Source organism: Polyodon spathula, chromosome 4 (genome assembly GCF_017654505.1).
Source record: "Polyodon spathula isolate WHYD16114869_AA chromosome 4, ASM1765450v1, whole genome shotgun sequence".
In the NCBI taxonomy this organism is placed as follows: Eukaryota; Metazoa; Chordata; class Actinopteri; order Acipenseriformes; family Polyodontidae; genus Polyodon; species Polyodon spathula.
Genome location: NC_054537.1, coordinates 57,566,271 through 57,589,361, shown reverse-complemented (window position 1 = coordinate 57,589,361; position 23,091 = coordinate 57,566,271). Strand labels below are relative to the sequence as shown.

At 41.6% G+C, this 23,091-nt stretch overlaps 2 protein-coding genes across 4 annotated transcripts; both read right to left on the bottom strand.

Annotated features, from left to right (window-relative positions):
- Positions 1 to 6,179: 6,179 nt before the first annotated feature.
- LOC121314657 (ribonuclease P protein subunit p25-like protein) lies at positions 6,180 to 15,166 on the bottom strand. Of its 2 annotated transcripts, none has more exons than XM_041248128.1 (2): positions 14,514 to 15,166; positions 6,180 to 8,084 (listed from the first exon to the last, which is right to left on the bottom strand). In XM_041248128.1, exon 2 carries the CDS (start codon positions 8,062 to 8,064, stop codon positions 7,462 to 7,464), a length of 603 nt encoding a protein of 200 aa, XP_041104062.1. In that variant the 5' UTR covers positions 8,065 to 8,084; positions 14,514 to 15,166; the 3' UTR covers positions 6,180 to 7,461. The 2 variants fall into 2 exon arrangements, with proteins under 2 accessions (XP_041104062.1, XP_041104061.1); XM_041248127.1 differs by having other exon boundaries at positions 6,180 to 8,081; positions 14,514 to 15,163.
- Positions 15,167 to 15,885: 719 nt separating this feature from the next.
- On the bottom strand, positions 15,886 to 22,829 carry LOC121314658 (dynactin subunit 3-like). Of its 2 annotated transcripts, none has more exons than XM_041248130.1 (7): positions 22,672 to 22,829; positions 22,192 to 22,276; positions 21,592 to 21,678; positions 20,289 to 20,372; positions 19,730 to 19,788; positions 16,990 to 17,049; positions 15,886 to 16,354 (listed from the first exon to the last, which is right to left on the bottom strand). In XM_041248130.1, the coding sequence occupies exons 1-7, from the start codon at positions 22,765 to 22,767 to the stop codon at positions 16,283 to 16,285; spliced, it is 543 nt and encodes a 180-aa protein (XP_041104064.1). In that variant the 5' UTR covers positions 22,768 to 22,829; the 3' UTR covers positions 15,886 to 16,282. The 2 variants fall into 2 exon arrangements, with proteins under 2 accessions (XP_041104064.1, XP_041104063.1); XM_041248129.1 differs by having other exon boundaries at positions 22,666 to 22,827.
- Between the last annotated feature and the right edge of the window lie 262 nt (positions 22,830 to 23,091).

The following is a 23,091-nucleotide window of genomic DNA, read 5'->3' as shown; positions in this document are numbered from 1 at the left end:
GTGTTACAACATGGAATCAAAATGGATTTAATTAGGAGTTTTTGCCAATGATCAACACAAAAAGGTCCATAATGTCAAAGTGAAAAATAAAATCTACAAATTGATATTATTTAAAACTACTAAATTAATTACAAATATAAAACAGAAAATAATTGACTGCATAAGTATTCACCCCCTTTGCAATGATACACCTAAATAAGCTCTGGTGCAACCAATTGTCTTTAGAAGTCGTCACATCATTCGTTGAATGCAGTCCACATGTTTGCAATTAAGGAGTTTCACATGATCTCAGGTTAAATACACCTGTCTCTGGGAGGTCCCACAGTTGGTTAATACATTTCCTAAGAAAAACTACATCATGAAGATGAATGAACATTCAAAGCAAATCCAGAATAAGGTTCTTCAAAAGCACCAATCAGAGGTAGGATATAAGAACATTTCCAAGGCATTGAATATCCCCTGGAGCACAGTAAGGTCCATTATTAAGAAATGGAGAGAATAAGGCACAACTGTGAATCTGGCTAGAGCAGGCCGTCCTCAAAAACTGAATATCCGGGCAAGAAGGGCACTAGTCAGGCAGTCCACCAAGAGGCCTATGGCAACTCTAAATGAGTTACAGTCTTCCATGGCTGAGCTGGGAGACATTGTACATATGACTACAATAGCCCAGGTGCTTCACAAAACTGGCCTTTATAGGAGAGCGGCAAAAAGAAAGCCATTGTTGAAAAAAACTCACATCAAATCTCTGCTTGAGTTTGCCAGAAGGCATGTGGGACGACTCTGAGACCAAGTGTAAGAAGATTCTATGGTCTGATGAGACCAAAATAGAGCTTTTTGGCTATAACGCTAAGCGCTATGTTTAGCGCAAGCCTAACACCGCACATCATCCTGAGAACACCATCCCTACAGTGAAGCATGGCGGTGTCAGAATCATGCTATGGGGATGCTTCTCTGCATCAGGGCCTGGAAAGCGTGTGAAGATAGAGGGCAAAATAGATGCAACAAAGAACAAAGAAATCCTGGAGGAAAACCTGCTGAAGTCTGGGACTTGGGAGAAGATTCATCTTCCAGCTGGACAATAACCCCAAACATACAGCCAAAGCCACACTGGAATGGCTTAAAAACAAAAAGGTCAATGTCCTGGAGTGGCCCAGTCAAAGCCTGGACCTCAATACAATTGAGAATATTTGGAAAGCGTTGAAAATTGCTGTTCACCAAAGATCCCCATCCAACTTGATGGAGCTTGAGCAATTTTGCAAAGAAGAATGGGCAAAAATTGTAGTGTCCAGATGTGCAAAGCTGGTAGAGACTCATGGCTGTAATTGCTGCCAAAGGTGCCTCTACTAAATATTGACTCAAGGGGGTGAATACTTATGCAATCAATTATTTTTTGTTTTATATTTGTAATTAATTTAGAACAATTTGTAGATTTTATTTTTCACTTTGATATTATGGACTTTTTTGTGTTATCAGTGGCAAAAACTCCAATTTAAACAAATTAAATCTATTGTGATTCCATATTATAACACAATAAAATGTTGAAAAGTCCAAGGGGGGTGAATACTTTTGAGAGCCACTGTGTGTGTGTGTGTGTGTGTGTGTATATATATATATATATATATATATATATATATATATATATATATATATATATTAGAGGAGGCCAGTTGGCTCATCAAAGCCCAGTTTCAAGTAATTGATTGAACTCAGAACTTTGTCAAATTGGTCTTAAAGAATCTCAGCGAATCTGCCTTTTTGCTATTTTTGTGTATATGCTGAACACAAATACTGTAACCATAGTAACACACCTGTCTTGGTTTGTTTTTCTGAATGATGTTAGCGTATAAATGGATGCCAAAGCCCCCTGGATCTAGGAGGTGGAGGTGTGTGCCAGTGATGGGAATGGCATCAGGGAGCAGCCTCGGGATAACCACACTATCCTGGTCCAGGAACTGAGGGTGGATCCAGATGCACAGTGCAGCAGAGCACGACAAAGCCATATATGTTCTTCAGAGAAGGCAGTATGAGTTGCTTTAGTCCACCCTTCCTGACTTGTCTGAACACACCAAGGCAATGCACAGCCAGAGTGTCGCATTGAATCACATGGCTCCAGCACTAGAAGAGGTGGCAGACAGCAATCTGCAGCTGGTGTTGAGTGTCTCTACGCTCACTGCCAGTCACCAGCATGGTGTTGACATGATCCTCCAACGGCAGCCCGGTGCCGCTGATGACTACAGGTAATCCAAGCACCTGTACACTATTGCCACCAGTTCGGTCTTCAATGGGTCTCCGTAGGATGGGGGGAGGCGGGCAAGGAATGTCTTGTCTCGAACACTCACACCGTCCAGTAATTTTGTATGTTTAACTCTGCAAATATTTGTTGGGTCAACTTCATATCCCCCTGGTTTATGAATTTATATGAATCAAATATTATCAAAGCACATCACTAGCTCTATCAATTTAAACATTTTACATTTCAAAAGGTGTTCAGGGAACCTCTTTTGTTAACGTTTAATTGTATTTATGGCATTCAGTACCTGCTGTAAACAACGGGAAAGCGTAGGTTGCGATATTCCATCAATTGCTGAGGCACTTGTCTGTAACAACCCTGATGCAAAATAATGTAGTGTGCACAGTAATTTCACTAGACCTGGCATGGCATGACTCCTGTCTGTCAGTGGATCTCCTCATATATGACCTTCATGCTCAATCTGTACCTAGTTATTATCTCGTCCTCACACAGCCCTATTAATGTCTGCCTGGTCTTACATATTCTCTCCGACTCTTCTCCTTTCCCTCATTTGCGCTCCTCTCCTGGCTCTGTGATACAGAATCACCTCCATGTTTCGCACAGTGTCTGTATGAATATTTTGTTTATTTTGTTATTTTTACTTTTTCAAAACACTACTTTATTTCTTCAAAAAAGACTCACCACTATACGATTTATCGAATTCATTTGATTATAGTGTTTAAACATCAGTGATAAAATGTGTTGTCTAAATTTGTAGGTGTGTAGCAGGGCGGTAGGAAAGCCCTGCTGTTTAATTGTATTTTTCGTTTATTTTTAGAACGGGGTCTCCCCCTCCGCCCCAGTGTTATTTTGTATTTGTTTATTGTGTGTATTTGTGTATATTTATAGATGACGGCAAACCGCCGTGCATTTTGTTTTGTACTGTTTTGCAGCGTGGATGGGATTTGTTGCTAATTGTGAGATGGTCATCTGTATAAATACCTGCAGCTCTCTTCATTCTGGGTGGCTGTACGGAGGCAAGAGTGAGAGCGAGATATTGATATTTAAAATACAGGATCAGTGACAGCAATCTGCCCAGCCTGACCTGTGTGTGTAGTTTATTTTTGTGATCGTGATTTGTTTTTGTTTAAACCTTTTATTTTTGTACTCTGTGAGCAGTGTTTATTTTTGTTTTCTTTAAATAAAACAGTGCACGCACCACTGCACCGTACCCATCTGTTGTTCCTCCTTCTGGTCTGAGTGACCGCAACACCATTTCCTGCCACACGTGGTGTGCAGCGTGGGATCACCAGCGCCTCCTGGACTCAGGCCAGAAGAGGTACTGCAGAAGGGTACTGCAGTTTCGTTTTTGTTTTTAATTAATTGTTATAATTATTTTTTTTGGAGGGGAGAAGAGGAGGATGGGAGGAAAAAGAAGGAGCTCGAGGAAGCAGCAGCAACAGCCGCAGCAAGTCTGCCTGACTTGCTTGAGGGGGCAGGAGTGGTGTTTTAAAGTTGGCAATGTCAGCCACGTGTCGCCTGACTGCTACTACTCTCCACATCAGGAAGAGGAGGTGGAACCAGGGCTACAGCCACAGGAGGAGATTGGCTGGGAAGCCTTCCTCCTCAGCATGGGAGTGCAGTATTGCTGCTGCAACTGTGGGGAGTGGGGGCATTTCCCAGCAAACTGCCCCCTCCCACCAGAGGAATGCCTGCTGTGCCCACCCCCACTTCAACCCAAGAGGGAGGAGCCCGAATGTTCACAGCCCAAGAGGGGGGAGTCGGTGCGTCCACAGCCCAAGAGGGGGGAGTCGGTGCGTCCACAGCCCAAGAGAGGGGAGTCAGTGCATCCACAGCCCAGGTACCCACCAGCAGAGGGAGAATGCCTTCTGGGTCCACCTGCACCTCCATGGGAGGACTGTGTGCAACTACCACCTCCACCAGCAGAGGGAGAATGCCTGCTGGTTCCACCTCCACCTCTGTGGGAGGACTGCTTGTCGCTCCCACCTCCACCACCGGAGGGAGTATGCCTGCTGGTTTCCCCAATGCAGCCAGTAGGGGAGGACCTCCGGCCGCCATCACTGCCAGAAGGGGAGGAGCCCCGGCCGAGGTCGCTGCCAGAAGAGGAGGAGCCCTGTCTCCACCGCCACCAGGAGCAGAGCTGCAGGAGCTGCCTCTGTCTCCAACCCCGCTACAGGGAGAGAAGCAGGAGCTGCTTCTCCCTTCAGCATTGGAGGGACCAGGGCAGGATGCTGCCTGACTTCAGCAGCCCCTGCATAAGTTGCTGAGGGGAGCATGAGGATAAAACACCTGGCCACAGTGGCTGCGAAGAGGGTCAAACCCACCACAGCTAGGCCTGGCTCTCCTCCTGCCGTCGCCTCCCGAGGGTCCGTTGCTGCCCTGCCTCGCACCGTCCAAGGATGCCAGCCTCGCATCGCCTGGGGCTCCCCCAGCCGCACTTTCGGGGCGGGGGGAGGTCAGGAGACCAGTTCCCCCTGCTACAGTTCGGTTGGAGCCCCGGAAGAGGGGGCTACCAGCCAGGAAGACATGGGGTGAGCCTCCCACCATGGCCACCCCCATGGATTACCCCAGACCCCTCTTCCGGGACATTGAGACTGAGGGGGGAGGTGGCCATTGGGGCCATGTGTGCTTCGTACAAGGAGGGGGATATGTAGCAGGGCGGTAGGAAAGCCCTGCTGTTTAATCGTATTGTTTGTTTATTTTTAGAGCAGGGTCTTCCTCTCTGCCTGTGTTATTTTGCATTTGTTTATTGTATTTGTGTATATTTATAGATGACGGCAAATCGCCGTGCGTTTTGTTTTGCAATGTGGATGGGAAACCCCATCCACATTAAGAACTTGTGCAGAAGGTGGCCATCTCCCGATTAGCACAAATGAATCACTTAATTCGGGAGATGGCCACCTGTATAAATACCTGCAGCTCTCTTCATTCCGGGTGTCTGTACAGAGGCGAGAGCGAGAGTAAGATATTGATATTTAAAATACAAGATCGGTGACATCAATCTGCCCAGCCTGACCTGTGTGTGTAGTTTATTTATGTGTTCGTGATCTGAGTGACCGCAACACCATTTCCTGCCACAAGGTGATATTTGATTAAGTTGTTCCTAAAGTGTTTCTCATTATCTAGCAGTTTTTTAGAAGTATGTAACTTCTGAACAAACAGACTTTTTTAAAATATTCAAGCAGTCTATTATGTTAAACAAGTACTATCAAGCATTTAGGGGAACCATTCTAATATAACATTATCTCATGTGTTTTATGTAATGTATATGTTCACAACTGCTTCAGACTTTTGATCTCTCTAAAATAAGAACTGTATCTTTACTTTAAACTGCATGGAAGTTAGAACCAGGTATCAGGGACTGGGGATCGGGGATTTACGAAAAAGAAAAGAAAATGCACACACATAGGAAATAACATCTGTAGCATCAGTGAGTTCTGATTTTACTGTGTCATGATTATAAATGTACATAAAATAAAGTCAGAGTGATTACCAGTTTGTTTTCTGCTTTCTTTTTCTTTCCTGGGAGGGATAAGCTGACTGTGCGGTGCATTCAAGTGTACCGTAATGAGTGTAAGAGCAGTGCATTTAGAATTGTTAACACAGTGAAGAAAGCACCATTACTATGTTGTATATCCCACTGTTTTATACTGGTTCAGTATTTAACTGAACAGCAACTGTGTCAACTGGGAAAAAGTTCATTTGATATATAAAACAATAAACATTGCTCCCGGGCCACCATGAGAACCCTTGTAGGATGCTGGCTTCCAACCCCTGCCATAGAGGTTAATAATTTACAAGCACACACAAGTTGTTTTACTCCTATTGTGTAGAGAAATTAATTCAATTTACTTTTTCTAAGAAACAAGCTACTTTCCTGTTAATATTTACACACTGTAAAAAAGATAACACTTTTAATTTGTTTATGGTATTTTTTGTTTATTATGTAATTAACACGCACACACCCTGCAGTTGAATAAAATACAGCAATCCAATTGCAACCAGTGTTCGCCTTAAAAATAAAAAAAATAAACAATGATGTCAAAGAAAATTCACCTGTTGATTAAACAGAGTGCAGGGACAGGAAAACAAAGTTTCAGTGAAAGCTACTGCCTTTGTGAGACCACTTTGTGAGTTCAAATTAGGTTGTTTGGTTCAGGAGTGGGATATTTCTGTTTCTATTCCTTGTGGTCAACCCACATTGACTGCAGACTCACTTACATTTTTAGCTTTAACCTTGGAGAGCACGCCTTCCTATCGTGCTTTAACTTGGTGTGGACAATCTTTACATAAACTCTTTAGTGTGTCATAATCTAATTCAGTTTAATCTATAGTGATTTATTTCTGGCTGAATTTATGATTTATTTTTGAGCTAATGAAATACCTTCAGAACAGCTCACCCGAGTATGATAACAGTGTGTATAAAGTTATTCAAATAGTGTAATATACATTACAAACTGCATGTTAATAAATCTGATTAGTTTAAAAATGCATCCTGTAGATCTCAAGGAGAAAAAAGGAAGGAAAGAAAAAAGAAGCCCAAAGTGCTACAAAAAAATAAAATACAATAATAAAAAATAAAGCAAAGCCACACCTTGACCAATAACAAATAAACCTTCCAGTAACTCTTATGTAGGGTGTTTTCGCTTACTGTAAAATGACATGAATAGTTTTAGGTCTCCCTGTTCTGAAATTTCCTATACAGCTAATAATAAAATGGCAACAAGACAAACAAAGCAACACTGTAGAAAAATACATACATGAGATAGTTAAGTGCAGTCCAATCACATTTACACTGATCAGCCAAAGACCGAACTGTAACTCTGGTTCCTGATCTGTTCTGATCTACGGAATGCCTCAATTTACTCCGGCCACAAGTGAGGCAAAATAGTCAGTGCAGTCTCAATGCTTTTGATATTATGGTTTTACTGGGTCATTCCCAAAACTCCTTACCAAAGAAATGTAGGATTGCTAGTGTTGGAGGATAACAGATACACACACTCCACGTGCACGTCCCATACAACCTGAAGAACATTCCTGGTCTAAGCTACCTGCTGCCAGTCAAAAAAGGACTGGATTACACTATAGCTGCAGGGAACCCACTTTAGCAGAACTCAAATCCTTTAACAAACCACTGTCCTAAATCCTGTGCATGGCAAAGCATAACCCCTTCGTTCAACAGATTTCCCCGACTGGTAAGAGAGGGACCACTATTCCTGTGGGGCCCCTCCACTCTGGGGACTCTTGAGAGCATTTCTTTGGCTGCCCCTGTTGGGTGTGGAGGATTTACCCCCTTTCCCTCTGCCTCCTCCCCCACCTGTCCCACCTCCCTGTCTTTTTCTCCTCTGCCCCTGCTGGCCCGCTTCCCCATCGACAGCCTGTGCCCAGAGCTTATCGAAGCAGCCTGGCGCCTGGTAGCCTGGCTCAGCTGTGTCCAGGGGGTCCTTGGAGAGCAGCACCCAGATGGCGGGCACATTCCTCTTGACGGTGAGGGTGTCGAGGCCAGCCTCGGGTACAAGTGGTTCCCAGTGCTCTTCTATGTGTCGGTAGAGCAGCCGGGTGAGCTGGTGCAGCCCCTTGACGCGTCGCTTCATGATCTCCACGCAGGAGATGGTCTTGGCCACAGCCTTGCCGGTGCCGCTGAATAGGATGTGCCGTGCCGTATCGCTCTCCATGCGCCCGATAGCAAAGCCCATCAGGTTGCGGATCTTGCTGCCGTCCTTCACCTTCACCTCGGGAGTTTCGGGGGGAAGCCCTGTGAAGGGAGGGGGGCAGGGCAGCTCCACCGTACGAGTCTTGCGGTAATTCTCCATTCGTCAACAACCCGCACCTGCTTTGAAGAAGCAAGAGAACTTAACAACTTAATCTTCATCATTATAATTAAGTCTAAGGTTAGAAACTCACACTGGTCCTGCATCTAATTCTGGGTTTCAGAACTCCTCTAAATGTATTATAGTACATTTCCATACATTACATGGATTGTGCATGTCAAGAAAATAACTAAAGTCAGGGTTTCCCATAAACAACTTGCAAGAAATAAAGGTTGGGGTTGGGGCTAGGGGTAGTATTATATTAGATTAATATAAGTCATGAATATTATGGGCCTGTTGTTAACATCAGTGTGTAAATAGTAAGGGGGTCATACAATATTACACCACTACTTTGTAGATAGTGGCATGTGTATGCATGGCAGTAAACCATGCACTATTTCTTCACTACAGCACACACAAGTGGAATACAAAATAGACCAAGCCACAAAACCATTAAAAAAAACAAAACAAAAAACTGAAGTATAAATACATTGTAGTTTAATTAAAGCCCTGTTCACACGTACATTTTTATGCCTGTATTATTGCAGAACAGTATCGCAACGTCTGTTCACACTTGAGTTGACATCAGAACAACTGTATCAATACGAAACCCAGACAAGAGCAAGTTTAGTAGCAGTGTAGTGTTATTTTTTTGTATGCATTAAGTGACATGCAGAGCACTGCACTTGCTTGTTTTTGAGTTTTTCTGCAAGAAAGCAGAGAAACGCCCATTCAAAATCCGGTAGCTTACACTGTTTTAGGCCTTTTACATGGTTTTAAATTTAATTTATCATACTTTTCCAGTCTTTTACATAGTTTTTAATGTAAGTTATAATATTTTTCCAAAATTTAGCTAATAGTATGCAAATATTTATCATATGCAATAAATTGGGTGTTGTAATTTTTTTTATTTGTGACTTCTTATTTTGTGCTGTTCGTCATTAATATTTTTTTTCTTTTACTATTAAAAGATAAATTGGTTATCTGTTTTTAGTTTAAGTTTGCAAAACATAATGTATAATTCACTTTAGTGCTGCAACAAATATTTAAACAAATATTTTTTGACATGCATTCTGATACAAAAACAGATGTTTGTATTTGGTAGAAATGACAAAAACACCTTGCACTTATTTACCACCTAACCAGAAGCTGCACGACAGTTTCAAAAATGTCAAATGAAAAAGAGCTGTGTGATATGTAAGATAAATATATATAAAAAAAATAAAAAAAACACAGGATCAACACAGCAGCTCTTGAGCCTCTATTTAAAAGTTTTAGACAGTAAAAAGTAAACAAACCAGAGTATGCACATGCATGCATACGCCACTAAATAAACCTGGTTTCAGCGGGTCTTAACACAGTGCTTAATTGTTTATTTGGACCCCAGCACTGTTATCAGAATCGCTTTGGCGAATATGTTATTGATGGGGTAGGCGCTCTATAACGGGGCTAGACATGTCTTCAGAATACCATTTCAGTACCATTTCAGTGCCAGAACACAGCCCTAAGGGTTTTAGTTTATAGACAGTAAGAGTTGAAGAAGTTTGTGTTAATAAAAGGTTTTTACATCATGTCTTTTCCTTGAAAAACTATAAAATAGGTTATAAATGAAAAAATGATTTCAATCTATTTTTTGTTAGATTTTTTTTTAAATCAAGGGATTTAAATTGACTTGATTTAAATCAGCCAACCCCGTAAAGTAATAAAATTACTTATGAATATAATAGGTTTACATGTGCTTTTTTGTAGCTGAACAAACAGGTTCCCTGAAAGGAAGATGGCCACCAAAACATCATTATGGGATATACGCCTGCCTATTGGTAGGTGTCACTGAGCTCTTTCTATTAAAGCTGCCGATAGGCCCTCTCCCCTCGGTGACCCCCTCAGTCCCGCCTACCGAGAGTACATAACCGTCACGCAGGAAAGACTCACTCTCTTTTTGCGATGAAACCGTGATGACGACCGGCGCGACCTTGCGGTTGGTGACCATCTTCTTTTCAGGGAACCAGGTTTACAGTAGGTAAACTAACGTTCCCTTTCAATTCGAAGATGGCCACCAAAACATCGTTATGGGAAAACAAGTACCAGAGCTGTCGCAAGGGAGAGAAGAATGGCAGCTATGAAGGACGCCTTAGCCCTGCCTGACCAAGGTCAGCTGTGCGAGCGTGCAACCTCAAGCACCCTAGTGCCCATACAGTATAATGAGGGATCTATCATATTCAGGAGATAAAACCTGGCAAAAGTATGCAGGGTAGCCCAGCTAGCCACATCACAGATCTCAGCCATGGAGGCACCTCTGAAGAGGGCCCATGACGTAGCTACAGCTCTCGTAGAATGTGCTGTTACCTGCCCAGGTGGGGGTAAGTCGGCACCATCATATGCAGCCGAGACTGTGTCCGCAATCCAATGCGATAGTCGCTGCTTCGAAAGGGCTGTTCCAGGGTCCATGTCCCATGGCAGACGAACAGGTGGTCAGGCTGACACAGCGCTCTTGTCCTCTCCGCATAACTTCTCGATGCCCGAACCGGGCACAGAAAGTTCAACTTCCTATCCTCCTCAAAAGCAAACGGTAGACGGCTGTAACCACCTTGGGGAGAAAAGCAGGGTTTGTACACAGTGACACTCTGCTACCATCACCCCAAATACGCATGCAGATGTTATACCTGCAGCGCCTTGGAGAAACCAGGTAGCCAGGAAATGCGCACCTGGGGACACTGAGTCAACGGGGGCATGGCAAGCAGAAATAGCCGCTAGGGATACCGTCAGTGTGGAAGGTGATCTACCAGCCTCAAGCAGATCTTGCAGAAACTGCAAGATAACAGGCAAGGGACAAGAGATTGGATCATGACCGTTAGTACGGCACCAATCTTGGAAATATTTCCACTTATAGGCATACAGCGACCTAGTGGAATGAGCCCTAGCATTCTGCAGTTTACCAACAGCCACGTCCAACAGCCTTAAGGCTGACCAGCGGTCCCTTTCAGGCAGATCACCATACGTAGTCCTGACGCCGAGAAAAGAAAGGGGTCCCAAGCGAAACTTTAGCGCGTAACCATATTGTATGGTTGCGAGCTCCCACGCATCGGAGGTGCAAGCGCGCCAGTAGTGCAGCTGATGTGCCATAAACTGGTTCTGAGGACGCAAACCCTCAGGGGCCCTGCTGGGGCGGGGCTGGCTGAGGCAGTTCCCTAGGGTGAGTGCCCTGGAACTGCCTTCTAGGGCGCTGCTGCATGGACTGGCCACAGCTGCGCCCTCCATGTTGCGGGAGAGTCTTGTCCCTCGCCTGAGATGAGGCCTGTAGGTGATGTCTAAGGTCACCTAGCGGGCTGTGGGAACTGGCGCCATCCTGGTGACTGTGTGCCTTGGGGTTGTGTGCCAGCGGCTCGACCTATCCCACGCCGGAGGATCTCTTCCACTGCTGGACCAAAGGTATGGCCTGGCGATATAGGTGCGTCCAAAAGCGCAGCCTTATTGGCATCAGGCACCCACGCCTGCGACAGCCACAGCTGTCTGCGTGCAACCACTAGGCCTGCCAGGCTTCGGCCCAGGGCCTGCCCATGCAGGCCAGAGATCTGGAGCAATGTGTGCGATACTAATCGCAACTCCGTGGCCATCGGCTCTGGAAGCGGGGCGTCACGCAAAATACCATCCATGTATGCAACCAGCAAGGAACTCAGGTTCCGCCTCGAACTCCATCTCTGCTGAAAAAGCTAGCTCCTCCCACGTGGCGGCGATAGAGAGCGCGTCCTTGTCAGAGCAAAGCGCCCGGTCGACCTGCTCTCCCACGGGGAGGTCAGGGGCTGTACAGCGACTCTGGTCGGCACTGGGGGTGAGGTGGGCGCCACACGGGGGCCTAAGGCCGGCGCCGGTGGGGCATGTTGCCTCTCTAAAAGCTCCATTATTCGGCTGATCTGAGCTTTCCTGTCCATAATATCCCACGCCTGCTGGGACTACTTCACCCATCTAGCCGTAGGTGACAGGGAGTGGCTGGGGTGGACACAGACGCCTGCACAGAAGGGATCCCCCCGGACGGGCTCTGTGACTGTGTTGGGAGGCGTGGCTGGGAGGGGCCCGTAGCAGGGGACGAAGAACGCCCCCATGCGACTCTCTCCAGGCAACTGGCGAGCACTTGAGGCTGAAAAGCAGCGCAGATGTCGCAAGAGCCTTGTAGGGCTGTGGAAGCGTGCTCAGGGCCTAAGCACTCTCTCCAGGCAACTGGCGAGCACTTGTGGCTGAAAAGTACCGCAGATGTCACAAGCAGCCTTGTAGGGCGTGTACATCTACAGAGTACTGTGCAGCGCTGGGCACCGTGCGCACTGCGTGCACCGAGTACCGTGCCACACCGGCGCACTTGCCTGTATCGGTACTGCAAGTCAATAAGCACCGTGCGCACTGTGGTACTTAATTGGCACGGGCTGAGTCTCACGCACTGCGGTATTTAACAAACACTGGGGCCAGCTACGCACAGTGCCTACCCTGACCGCGTGGTCACACACCTGAGCAGTGCCTAGCATACAACAGGGGGACAGGGCCGAAGCCGCGGCAGGCGATTGACTTGTACAACACAGTAAATCACAATACAATATACAATAATAGTATTTATTACAGTACAGATGGGGGAGAGCACACTGTCTGTTTGATTGTAAGGCCTACACACATGGTGAAAGGCCAACAACAGGGGCAAGCCTCAGTGAGGAGTATAAGGCTGGTCTGGCTGTAAGCAGCCGTGCTGCAGCTAGTCCTCTGCGCAAGCACAGGGATGCGCAGCTACAATCAAAATATCAAGGCCCGACCGGCGGCCCGCAGTGCTGGTGGGCTAACTCGACAGCGGGGACAAGGCAGGCTCAGGGGAACTAGCAGCAAGCTCAACACAGCGCTTTTTAAGTAATAAAAAGGGCTCAATGCAACACAGAGGTCTTACCGTACCAATCTTGAGAAGCAAAAAGAGGCTCCCCTGCGTGACGGTTATGTACCCTCGGTAGGCGGGACCGAGGGGGTCACCGAGGGGAGGGGGCCTATCGGCAACTTTGATAGAAAAAGCTCAGTGACACCTACTAATAGGCAGGATTATAAAATATAACAATGTTTTGGTGGCCATCTTCGAATTGAAAGGGAACTGAAATTTAACTTTAAACACTTGAAATTAAAACTAACGTGGAATTGACATTGTAAAATGAAGGGGGGGAAAAAACTCACCGTTTTGGTTCTCATTTATTACATTCCACATAGTAGAAAGTCGCAACAAAAATTATATATAATATATAAAATCTATGTAAAAATCACTACGCAACATTGTTTAAGCATGTCAGAATAACGCCTTTTTTCTGTTCCGTAAGATTCTGACTCGCTCTAAGCAGCACAAAGTGTTTTTGACCCAGGTGGCTTTCCATAGAGATCACTACATACCAAACTAAATTAATTAATCTTAAATACATAAATAAAGCAAATTACTTATAATTGTGGCATCCTCTAAATGTGAACTACAATATGTGAACTACGAGAATTTAGCGATGGAGTACGCCAGAGAGAAATCCCCCTCACTCATCCCAGTCATTCTTTTCTTTTACTTTTCTTTCTTTGATTTGCTTTTTCTGTGTCAGTCCAAACACATGCAGTTGTTAATTAGGACTACTTTGCTTTATAGTGTGTTCAATTGTTAAAGATCCTGATTGCTGCCTCTAATGTAGGCGAAGGGAGGTTGAAGTACAGTTACAACAATGTGATGTGATAAAGGTATGAACAAGAATTTCAGCATTGTCAGTGGAGACATCAGGTTGGACCTGGTGTCATGTTACTTTCTGGTAAGCGTCATAAAAAACACTTCATAAACTTGTACCTGTATTAAGTATGTAGACACCACTTGTTTACATTAAAACACTCGTCAGAAACTGGACTGCATAAACGTGATTTCAATATAAATGTACCACTTATTTGACAGCTGCAAAACACAACATAATGTGGTACATATGAAACGTTATTTAAATATACTGGGTTGAAAATAGCGAAACAACCATCAGATCGCAATTGACAGCACTTGTACCAAAACCTGACAGCTTAACATTTTCTGACATTACAGGAGAATGTTTTAGTACGTTTAACGCATGCTGCCACCGGTACAGCTGCACTCGGAACTAAATGTTAAAATATGGACAGGTACAGTTAAAATGTGGACAACAGAATGGGTGAGTCTGAGGCATGCCCACACTTGCACAAAAGTAATTGAAAGGTTAGATGTATCGATATAAACCAGCTTAATGTGGACATAGCAACAGTATAGGTACGGTACTACTGCTGTTGTAGAGTGAGTCAGGACAGAAAGTGCTCCGTACGTTATATTCTAAACCGAAACCAAATATTACCAGTATCGTACCGGTACATATGTGAACACGGCTTAAACTACACACCCAGCAATACGTCCGACCTCCTACATATGAAACAATACAAAAACTCACCTAGTCAAAGTCAATCTAATACAATCTTAATCTATAGACTCTGCCACAAGACACAATTTGCTGTAGTGTCCCACTGTAGCCGTAAAGCTGTCTTTCTTCCTTACGTAAAATCAGCCAGCACTGGTGTAAAATGTTGTTTCACAGTTGTGGAGGTGGGAGTTGTAGTTTTTACTGTTGAAAACTGCAAGACATTTCAAACGTAGATTTTTTTTTCTTTTTTTTTTGTGCCAACCAATACATTTGTAATATTTACGTGGCAGTCCGCGTAGTCCAGTAAATGTATACCAAACTGTATTTTTAATACAAAAACATCCAGTCTATTGACTCCTAAAACGGTGCTGTACCTCTCTAACATATTTTTGCTGATCTATAAAACGCCGCCGCCCTTTCGCAGTATTAACACTGCATTGTTTTCGAGGCAGTTACTGCAGATTCCAGATAAGAATGATCTAGTACCACTGAATTGTACAGCATTAAGTTACACTGTACACTTCGGGCAAAATTGTAATATTTTGTAATATCATGTAATATTTACTACTGAAAGGGCATTTTGTCTGCAAAATTATAGCCACTGTGTTCAGTGCTACTGGCACTATATTACTCAGCATTTTTTTCTTTTAATACAAAGTATATTCTTTCTACTCTATTTTAAGGAGTTCAGAAATACACCCCCCCCCCCCCAACTTAATCAATTCAACAGTTGAACTGATTTCTAATTATGTGTATTATTACAGACATTTTGTACAGAAAGATGATTGCCTAGCCATGTGAATGAGGTCTTTATTTTGAAACTCATTGCAGGGAGAACACCAACTAGTCCGACTGAGAAAATGCCCATTACCTCACCAGGTACTGTACATCCTGTATTCCCGATAGCCCACCTCACCCATACAAACCACGCTAGGTGGAGCGGGGTCATGTTCTCCCTATATGCCAACACAGCCTGGAGTGCAGGTGGGTGGAAAACATTTTATTCCAGAAGAATCTCACCAATTTTAAAGTTTGACACTTTCTCAACTAATCAATATAGAACCCTGATAAGGGGGCAATACCATCTGTTTGTTGATCGAATTAGCAATACTGCATATCATACAAGGTCAACTACCAAGAAACTATTTGATATTCAGGGTTTTATTCCAATGATAATGTTAAATAATGTTAAATATTTCAGCAGGTTTCACAGATACCGACTAGCACTAATCTTAGATTATCCAATGTTACTTTTAGCAGGAGTACAATATGTGAAACCATCTGAATATTCTATTATTTAAAATGTTGTTGCACCCTCTAATGTATATTCCTGATTGATGGATGACAGCATTGAGTTTTCAAATACAACTACAAGTAAAGAAATCTAACAAACAAACAATAGTGGGGTTTATTAAGTTACATTTAATGTGGTCCTTTACAAAATACAGTTTTAGTTCTGATGAACAACAGGTATACTATCAGTTATCATACCTAAAAGGTGCAGATAGATGTTTCTGATCTGGTCCCCCTCTGCTCACTCTCTCAGCTGAATAGCTTTAATTTCTCTTCTCCATTTACCTGTACTGTAACAATCCCCTAACCTGCACTAACAATGCAGTGCACTGCTGTGGAGGACAGTGGTCAGCAAAGAGGCAACCCAATTTGTGTCTAAAATTAACAAAAATACATTGTGTGCAATGAATATATCAGCACTCAAGAAGAGGAAGTGTTTTTTGTTTTATGTTTTTTTGGGAGAGTTGTTCGGAGGATGGCATAATGGCATCACTCCTTCACCGCCTTCACTTGCTGGATGTTTCCAACAGCCTCAGCATCTCATCCCACTGCGAAAACTGCTTGGACAGGAGGAACATCTTCCAGCAGCCATTAAGGAGAATATTTAAATAACACCAAGCATGAATAGGATTGGATGTAGAACATTTTGTGCAAATATGAAATGATTAAATACTTGTAGACAGGCACACAGATGTGCAATCTCAAACAGTTTCCTAAGCAAGTGTCCTAACAATTGAACATGTGGTTGTCTAACCCTTAACCATATTTGCATACACATGTATGCACATGCATGAAATAAGGGGTAAACACTTCACGTAATTGACAGGCACACTGAAAATGGCATCGAGAGTGTAAACATTACATAAATGTCATTTGTATATAAACACACAAGAGGAATACTTGCCAAAAAGTCTACAATCTGTAGGTATAAAATTTCAAATGGTTTCTCAGAAATGTTGAAAGTGTGGCAGGCTTAATAAGACGACTACTAATAATAATGGCATAAAATATAACTTGGAGACCCGGTTGAGTAAAATATTTGAAATGATCAGTGAATAATAAAAATAAGGGTAACCACTGCAAGGCCAAAGACTTCATTCTTTATTGACCTAGCTGGGAAGGATGATTAGGAAATAGGATGCAGAATGCTAACAATGCTACACTACTGAACACATCTATGCATTCTGTTTCAGGAGCTTTCTGTAAAGGATACCATCTTGTTGTAGTCTTCAAACAGCATCTTCACATCCTCTGTCAGATCTTTATATTGGTCCTGACAGAAGACAAAGAGGGAGTCAGCCCAGGCAGCTCAAACTTTATCCCTGTCAATGATTATTCCTGGTCAGGATTTTGTAGAGATGTAGAGAATTAATTAATTGCTTAGTGATTATATTTTTGACCTGGTTCCCTCTTTGGAGCATCAAGTGTAATTATATTACTGGCAAATACTAATTATGTTGTATTTGGAGGCTTTTGTGAAGAGTCTACATTTTTTTTTTTTTTTTTTAAACTAAAGTTTGCAATTCATACAGCTCCAGAACATACATAAAATGAAAGAGCACCTTGTAAAACATTTTGTATACAAAGAGATCAGACAGAAAAAAGAAAGCCATAGAATAGACGGCAAACCTTGCGTACGTCACAAGTTTGCAGTCTATTCTATGTTTTTTTTTTCTTCAGTCTGATCTCTTTGTATACATGCCCTAAGGCAGTGTTAGTAATGCGATATATGTTTCTGAAGTCAGGAAGGAGAGATTTAAATTATCAGCTGACTATTATCCAATTGTGTTCCATGCAAAAATCCCTATATGTGAAGACATTAAGAGTTGGAGATACTGAAGCAAACAATCAATGATCTAAACTAAAGTACATACATAGTATTTAATTTTATTATTTTTGCAGTTTTGCTTATTTACCTTTATTTTATTTGTATTTGATTAAGACTGCAGAAAAGGTGCAGGGTCTGCTGTGAAAATCAAATCCCAAAGGACAGCAGTCCCAGGGTTCTGTTGCCTCGATCACGTCAATGACTGACACAGAGTGAATCGCTAACCCTACACAAAATATGTAACAATATAACTCAGGTGTTTTTTTTCAAAATTATACTGTCTATATGTATGTTTTACCATTTACTCTATATCTATCTATCTATCTATCTATAATATATATATATATATATATATATATATATATATATATATATATATATACACACACACACATATATACACACACATATATATATATATATATATATATATATATATATATATATATATATATATATATATATATATACACACACACTATATATATATTTGTATTCCTTTTACATAGTGTGCATAATTTTGCACATTTTACATAAACTTGAATATTTCTGTTATGTATATAAAGCATTTTACTGTGTATACATTTTGTTAACTAATATATATTAGTTTGTTTTTGTTCATAAAAAAATAAAATGTAAAAGAAAGGATTAAAAACTTGTCTGTTTTGCTTTATTAAATAGGACTACCTAGTACAGAGGAGCCTAAAGGGTTAATAAATGCACTGACTTTTCCCCCCCAAATATTATTTTACACCAATTTCAGGGGTAAAAATACCAACTGCAATCATTTCAAAATCTGGAGTACACACTCACTTTTGCACCTGGAGTTGAAGAGGTTGTTACCAGCCCGACATAACAGTAGGAAACTGCTTTCTGACTGCACTTTTATAATTTAAGACTTTAGAAGACAGTGAGATAGCTCACACAAGCTCCCCTTCAAGTCACAATAATTATATAAATAATGATGTATTCTTTGCACTGTGGTCTTAGTTGTACATTAACATTTATTTGATGTTTTAAAGAAGACTCTTTCCAGCACAGAGCTAAAAGCTAGTGTCGAGAAAAAGTTTGTGAACCCCAATGATAATTATGGATATTCCAGTTTTACCATGATAGCCTTCTTGAATCAAAATAATTTCTTAAATATCCACTAGGGTTTATATTAATCAATTCCATGTCTTTTAAAACAAAATGATGTATGAATTACACAAACAATGAGTAATTAAGATTTAGGGTATGTGAAAAAGTAAGTGAACCCCTGTTTTTATCAGCTGAATTAAGGGGATAATTAGAATCAAGTGTTTAAATAACTAGGTAGATCTTCAGGGGTGAGTTTGGGAGGCCCCATCCTATATAAAGATCAGAAACTTTGTGAGTTTGGTCTTCACCATACAGGTGTGTGGAAACACGTCATGCCACGATCAAAAGAAAACTCAGAGGACCTCAGAAAAGCAGTTTTGATGCTCAGTCTAGAAAGGGTTACAAAACCATTTCTCAGGATTTAGGCTTCACCAATCAATCCACTGTCAGACATAGTCTACAAATGGAGAAAGTTCAAGACCATAGTCATTCTACCCAGGAGAAGTCGTCCTTCCAAAATCTCTCCAAGAACAAACCGAAAAATCATCAAGGAAGTCACAAAGAACCACAGAGTAACATCTTAGGCTCTGTACGCCACTCTCACCTTGGATAATATGAGTGTTCATGACTCAAATATCAGAAAAAGACTGAACAAGAATGGTGTTCATGGAAGGATAAGCCAGGAAGAAACCACTGCTCTCTAAAAGGAACATTGCTGCCCACCCGAAGTTCCTGGAGTTCAAGGAAAATCCTTCAAAAGTCTCCAAGGTAAATCACAAAAGCATAGAATGTTAAGTTACAGTCCCCATTAACCATTTTTAACAGTAACATTTCATCTGTAATCCTGGTTAAAAATAAGTTGTTCTATTTATTTTCACACATGTCGTGCTAAAATAGATAATGTTTTGCCCAAGACAGATAAAAGTTTAAAGACATTCAATGAAAAACAAATAAAAACAGGCAAAGACACACATTAGTATATTAGACTAGTTTACTCGTCTGCTGTTTTGAGTTCACTTCCACACTGTTTCAAGTAAGAACATACCTGCTGCAGGATGTGAATTTGCGAAAGGGACTGCAGCTTGGATGCATGCTCAGGGGCCACTGTGCAGGACAGAGAACAGTTTTATTTTGGTTGCTAAAGACCAGTTAACCGCGCAGTATGGTTTAAAACATGTTCTTAGCTTCTTCTGAATTGTACAATTGTGTCTGACTGAATAAAAGCTTTCACCACTACTTCAGATTGCAACTTTAAAAAGCACACACTGTAGCTATGGTCCAGACATGAACATATTACTATATTTGTTCACCGTATTTTTTGGCAACTGCCACCCTTGTTCCACTGACATTCAACAGAACTCTAGAAACAAATTATTACAATAAGTTACTGTCTAATGTTGGGCTGCATCATAATACAAATAAAAATAAAAGGCAAACTGAATGACGTGCAGATTTGCCAAATGTCCTTCATCAGCTTAAAGACGTAACATGGAATGTCTCACTTTTACCTTCATTTAGCATTGTAATTGTCAATAGGAGACACTTCGCTGTATCTACAAATCAAATCTTTTAATGTTTGAGCAGTAAGCCAGTGTGTACTGTACCTGTAATGTGCGAGCTGTCAAGCAGAGGGCGCAGTCCACTCAACTGTTCCAGGAGGCTTGCTTGTGAGAGGATGAACTCCTCCTCTGTGAGAAAGAGAGACAGCATTCAAATTAGCTGGCCAATGTATGATAATTAGAGCTCTTAAATAGTTGTTTAACTAGCATATAAATGTGCAACAAAAAAGAATCCTGCTATTTTCAAACTTTTTTTTTCTTCAGAGTATGTTGCTTCAGACCAGTGGAACTCACTTGTGGCCCTTAATCCATCCCTATCCAGGACCCTGGTCTAACCAGTTCCAAACCTATTTTTGTTATACCTGTACTAAGTAAAACAGGCAACAAATGTTCTGCTCTTTTACTGTTCATTAAACATTGATAACAAATATTCATACATACAGTCAGCGCTCCAGATAAGGTTTTGAGTCATGGAGAAATTTACTCTCCAATTTAGACACTATGTGACTGAAATGTATTTTGAATAAAATGCAACATTACTTTCAAGTACTTTCGTATTTTAATGATTACTTATGGGGTATGCATTAACTGCAAAGTTACATTTTAACTGTACTGCTATTTTGAACTACTGTACAAAAACTTGGTCTTACAAAAACAATTATTGTTATTTGCTTTATTGACCACAGACAAGATGCTGCAGATGGAATATACTTAACAAAAAGACCTGAATGCACATAGTATATTATTTGTAAAGAAATTATAATATTGCATTCCTTACTGATTGCCTTACTATAGCAATATAAAGCATCCTGACACAAAATATTGTCTTTATTGTATAGATTTATCTTCCAAAAACTCAGTTGATGGACAGATAAATTGATAGTGTAGGCTGACAGGGACTAAGAGGGTGCTGAGGATCAAGAACCCAGTCACTAGCCAGAAACACGCACTGCAAGTGAGTGGATTCAACCGTACATTTGAAAAACAAACAAACAGAAAAATACTGAAAACCCAGACTTATTGGTCATGTGTTTCTGGAAATGTCCAGGCAGGCTACAACTAACTGTAGTTGTCCTGACATTTTTATGGTTAATTTACTAGCTACCCCATGCAGTATACTCTCAATTGACCATTGAAATGGCAGGACCAACAAAATACAAGAAGCCTGATAACATGCAAACTCAAGCTGTGCCGTAAAATTGCTATGCGCATTCTTTACACATTAAATGTAATCATCATACAGAACTCATATGTTTTCGATATATTAACCATCCGGTACGCAGCTAATCTAGAGCTAATCATACAGTGCATATATAATGCACACAAGTGAAGAAATACACAGACATACCTGCAAGGATGAACTCCACTTTAATGGCATCTGGAACAGCGATCTTGTCAATGAACTGAGGGTCCAGGTACTTCAACAAATCTTCAACTGGGGACAGAAACAAGAGACCTGACTGTGTGCAAATATTCGACAACAAAAACCAAATTGCTAGAGATGTTAAGAAAACAGCAAGTGGAAATACTAGAAACCCTGATTTCCGTACGGCTTTCAGTCTTGCTTTCCAGGACTCCCTTGAAAAGGAGTGTTTTTTTTCTGGTAAAGTAACTTTATAATAAAATCAAGTTCTTCAGGGACATAAAACCCCAGGAAATACAAAATGACAGCTATCAATATACAATAATGAAAAACGAAGATCTGTACTAGTGAGCGGGTGTTTTCAACAGCAGGCGACATCATTACTGCACAGAGATCACAGCTTAAAGCTAATAATGTGGATATGCATACTTTTTTTCATTTGTGGATGTGTGACATATTCAGAGTTGGTTCTGATAACTGCACAGCGATCTCAGCTAAAAGCTAAACATATGAAGAACTTTTCTGAAGAATAAATCGGGCATTATTTAGATGATTGCTTGGCACATATTGCTAAACAACACTTACTCTTCTTGTGTAAGATCTTGACACGCTCTCTCTTGTTAGCAGTGTTGGCTAGGGAAGCCTGGACTTTAACCAGCGCATCAGCACACTGACAAGAAAACAGGAGAGAGAGAGAGAGAGAGAGAGAGAGAGAGAGAGAGAGAGAAAGAAAATGTATTCGGGACCTGCTACACTCTGTATTTGAGCTGTCATTTTGTAATGGGGAAAAATACACACAAAAAATCTACATAATAAAACTTGCAAGAAATACCTTTGTAGGAGTGTACAAAACAAGTCAGAGGTATATGTAAAATATTGTAAAGAATTGTTGTGATAACCAAACTGCCAGATGCATCTGTAGTGTTACACCTGCATACTGGAAAAAAAAATAAACTGAAAAAACCCCGCCTCAGTTCTCCTGTCAAGATGCATTTATGACTTTAGTATTTACTGTTTTAAGAATCTGTGTTTATTCGAAACCCCTGCGACCACTAGTACCTTTACCGACTTGCCGGCCCTGACTCCTCGGTCGCCATACAGCTTCGTTTCCAGGTCATCAAGCCTCAGCTGTAAACTCTCAATCCCAGTTCCGCTCTCCATCTTTACCAGTAAAGATGTTGTTGTTACATACGAGACAGTACAACAGGAGCCGGAAACTGGTCATTGGACCTGCGTAAACGCAGATACAGCTGATGCTTTAGCGGCGCCACCTTGTGGGGCAGGGTTCACTTACTCACACACTCAAAAATAGAAACTTCAATTATTTTTTTGCTCGGTAAGCTTTAATAGGTCATTTAAACAACAATAAAGTGAGGAAAATACAGATATTGTGAATTTATTTATGAAATATAGGTGAAAACAGTTAACGTTACTGTGTATTACCTTTCAGTTCAGGGCGGTGAGGGTCGGATGTAGTCACTATAG